Below are 2,500 nucleotides of genomic sequence, written 5' to 3' on the forward strand. Positions count from 1 at the left end.
TGCCCCTTTAGCTCGGAAAAGTTTCCTGCCATCTGATTGGTTAGAATTATCTTGTCCAACCAATCAGCGATCAGGAAACTTTTCCGAGCGAAAAAGGGCATCCCTGCGAGTCTCTGCATATCCTGCCTCACTAAAAAGAATTGACTATAGTGTATGTATCAAGTCATGTACTCGTTTCCAGTCATGAAGGGAAGTTTGCATCGCCAATATGCGGCTCCTAACTTTGGAGCTTTGAATGGCACCGCAGGAGCCAATGCATCTCAGACCGATCATTCTTTAGAAAGGCTTCCTCCAGTTGCTAAGACTCGACGCTTCGAATGCTGTATCAAAGAAACGGAAGAATAGATCGGGATTTGTTTCCCAAAGTCACTACTTATTTTTCTCTTACTTGAATCTGTTTTTTTCGTATTATCAAGTTTATCGAATTTGTAGTCCACATTCCAGTTGTATTCTGGACTTTATTTCTAATCAAACTGAGTCTTCTGATACGGAATTGGATTCGGGTTGTGAATTTGGTAAGGAAGGCGGTGTTCCGTAGGGAGATGATAGAAAGATTTTTATTGAGCTGAAATTGCGATTTCGTCCATAGAGAGAGAGAGAGAGAGAGAGAGAGAGAGAGAGAGAGAGCTTTACGCACCTTCAAACCTGTCAAACACCTTTAAAAGGTTTGACAATGTTGTGGCTCAGTACTGGTATTCTGGCTTAGGTCGCCAATAATATATTTCACTTAAATTCATCTATTTATTGTAGTAGGAAAAGCCACAACCCAAAAGGCATGATTTAGAATTTACTGACCAATTACAGAAAGTAAAGTTATTTATTCCGTATCGGGTTGCATTTGATGATTTTTTTTTTTGCCTGTGTCTTTCACTCACTAAAAGGCGACATATAAAATATAAGCTATTTATGGCAATTTTATATAGAAAATTATTTTTATCCGATATTTTGTATATATTTTATATTTTTATTATTACCTTTTATATAAGTATTTCTACCTCCCGAATTTAATCGGGCCAGCTGTGAAAGAGTCGAGCTAGACTAATTGGGCTGGTTAATCTCTTCGCTTTTAATAATGATAATCTATCTAACATTACTATCTATATTTAGGACATTTAGTCATCTATATTAGTGTGATATAATGTTTTAGCACTTTCTCTAGTACTTATTTAGTACTTATTTTGTTACATTATTCAATCATATGTTATCTATTCTTTTTTTTTTTTGTTCTTCACAGGGCCTTCACACCCCAGCTGGTCAGCTTTTACCAGCACGTGAAGGAGAACACCAAACACCAGCTGGAGATCGTCCTGGTCAGTAGCGACCATGAGGAGGAAGCCTTCAATCATTACTTCGGGGACATGCCCTGGCTGGCGCTGCCCTTCTCCGACACCAAGAGAAAGGTAAGGCAGGCAGGAATTTACATATTGCGATAGATTATGGAGAATTTTATTGCTGTGTAAGCCGAGATTGTAGAGAAAGATTAGGGTTACAGAACTTAGGAGGCTTAATCTCTTAATCCAGGTCCCTCGCACCACACCAGTAGGGTTTGCTGCAAGAATTTATATATATATATATATATATATATATATATATATATATATATATATATATATATATATATATATACTCACACATACATACATACATACCTTCATACGTATATACATATATTGGGAGACAGTTAACTTTTTCATTTACCACCGAAAGAAAAATTACTAATTAACCCTCTCTTTGTAAATGTGGATACTTTGAACGTTGTGAAAGGGTTCGCGTATCGCCATGATCAGCAAAGCTGTAAACGATCAGACGAAAATCTCTCACCATCACCAATCCGTATTTGGCTAGCGTGGTAATGAAAACTGACTAAACCATAGATTATGAATTGATATGTCTGAGGCCTTTGTTCTGCAGTGGGTTAGAAACGGATGCATTTGTTGTTGTTTGTTGTATCAGGAGTATCGCGGAAGAAACGCAGTGGTACAGTTGGTTTCATAAATTCCGGTACACAAACGTCTCTCTATCTTTCCATGAAGTGTACAGGAATTAATGAAGCCAACTGTACCTGTTTGTTGGTCCTTAGAAGGGATAAAGGCTATCAGATCTTATCAGTTGGTTGTAATTCACAGCGCTCTTATCTCGAATGTCTTAAGTTCATTCGTCAGATGAAATTTCCAGTAATTTTCTCCCCCTATCTTTTATGAAAACTGTTTTTGCTGTTTATATTTTGATTTAATTTTGAATACTGTCAATTGAAAAGAATTTTTATCTCTCCAGCAGAATTTTCCAATTAGCATTTTGGGTCATGTCTTGTCAGGAGGATTATGTACAATGTATCTTTTTTCACATAGGCCTATTTGTTTTCAAAACATCTGTAGGTAAAGTAAATTTAGTTGTTTGTCAAAATGTGGCTATGCTCACTTCTAAAGGCAAATAATTTAGAAGTAATAAAGAAAGTGTGTGACTCTTTAATATGCTTCATAAGTGACAAAACTTAAACGAA

General features: G+C 36.4%; 1 protein-coding gene across 1 annotated transcript in view; it reads left to right on the forward strand.

Moving 5' to 3' along the window:
* The window catches only part of LOC137641654 (nucleoredoxin-like), a 598,725-nt gene that overhangs the window by 38,454 nt on the left and 557,771 nt on the right, over positions 1 to 2,500 (forward strand). The window contains exon 3 of the mRNA XM_068374407.1: positions 1,235 to 1,400. Coding sequence (XP_068230508.1) covers positions 1,235 to 1,400 — 166 coding nt within the window. The remainder of the gene's footprint in view (positions 1 to 1,234; positions 1,401 to 2,500) is intronic.

This window comes from Palaemon carinicauda, chromosome 5 (assembly GCF_036898095.1).
Source record: "Palaemon carinicauda isolate YSFRI2023 chromosome 5, ASM3689809v2, whole genome shotgun sequence".
Lineage (NCBI taxonomy): Eukaryota > Metazoa > Arthropoda > Malacostraca > Decapoda > Palaemonidae > Palaemon > Palaemon carinicauda.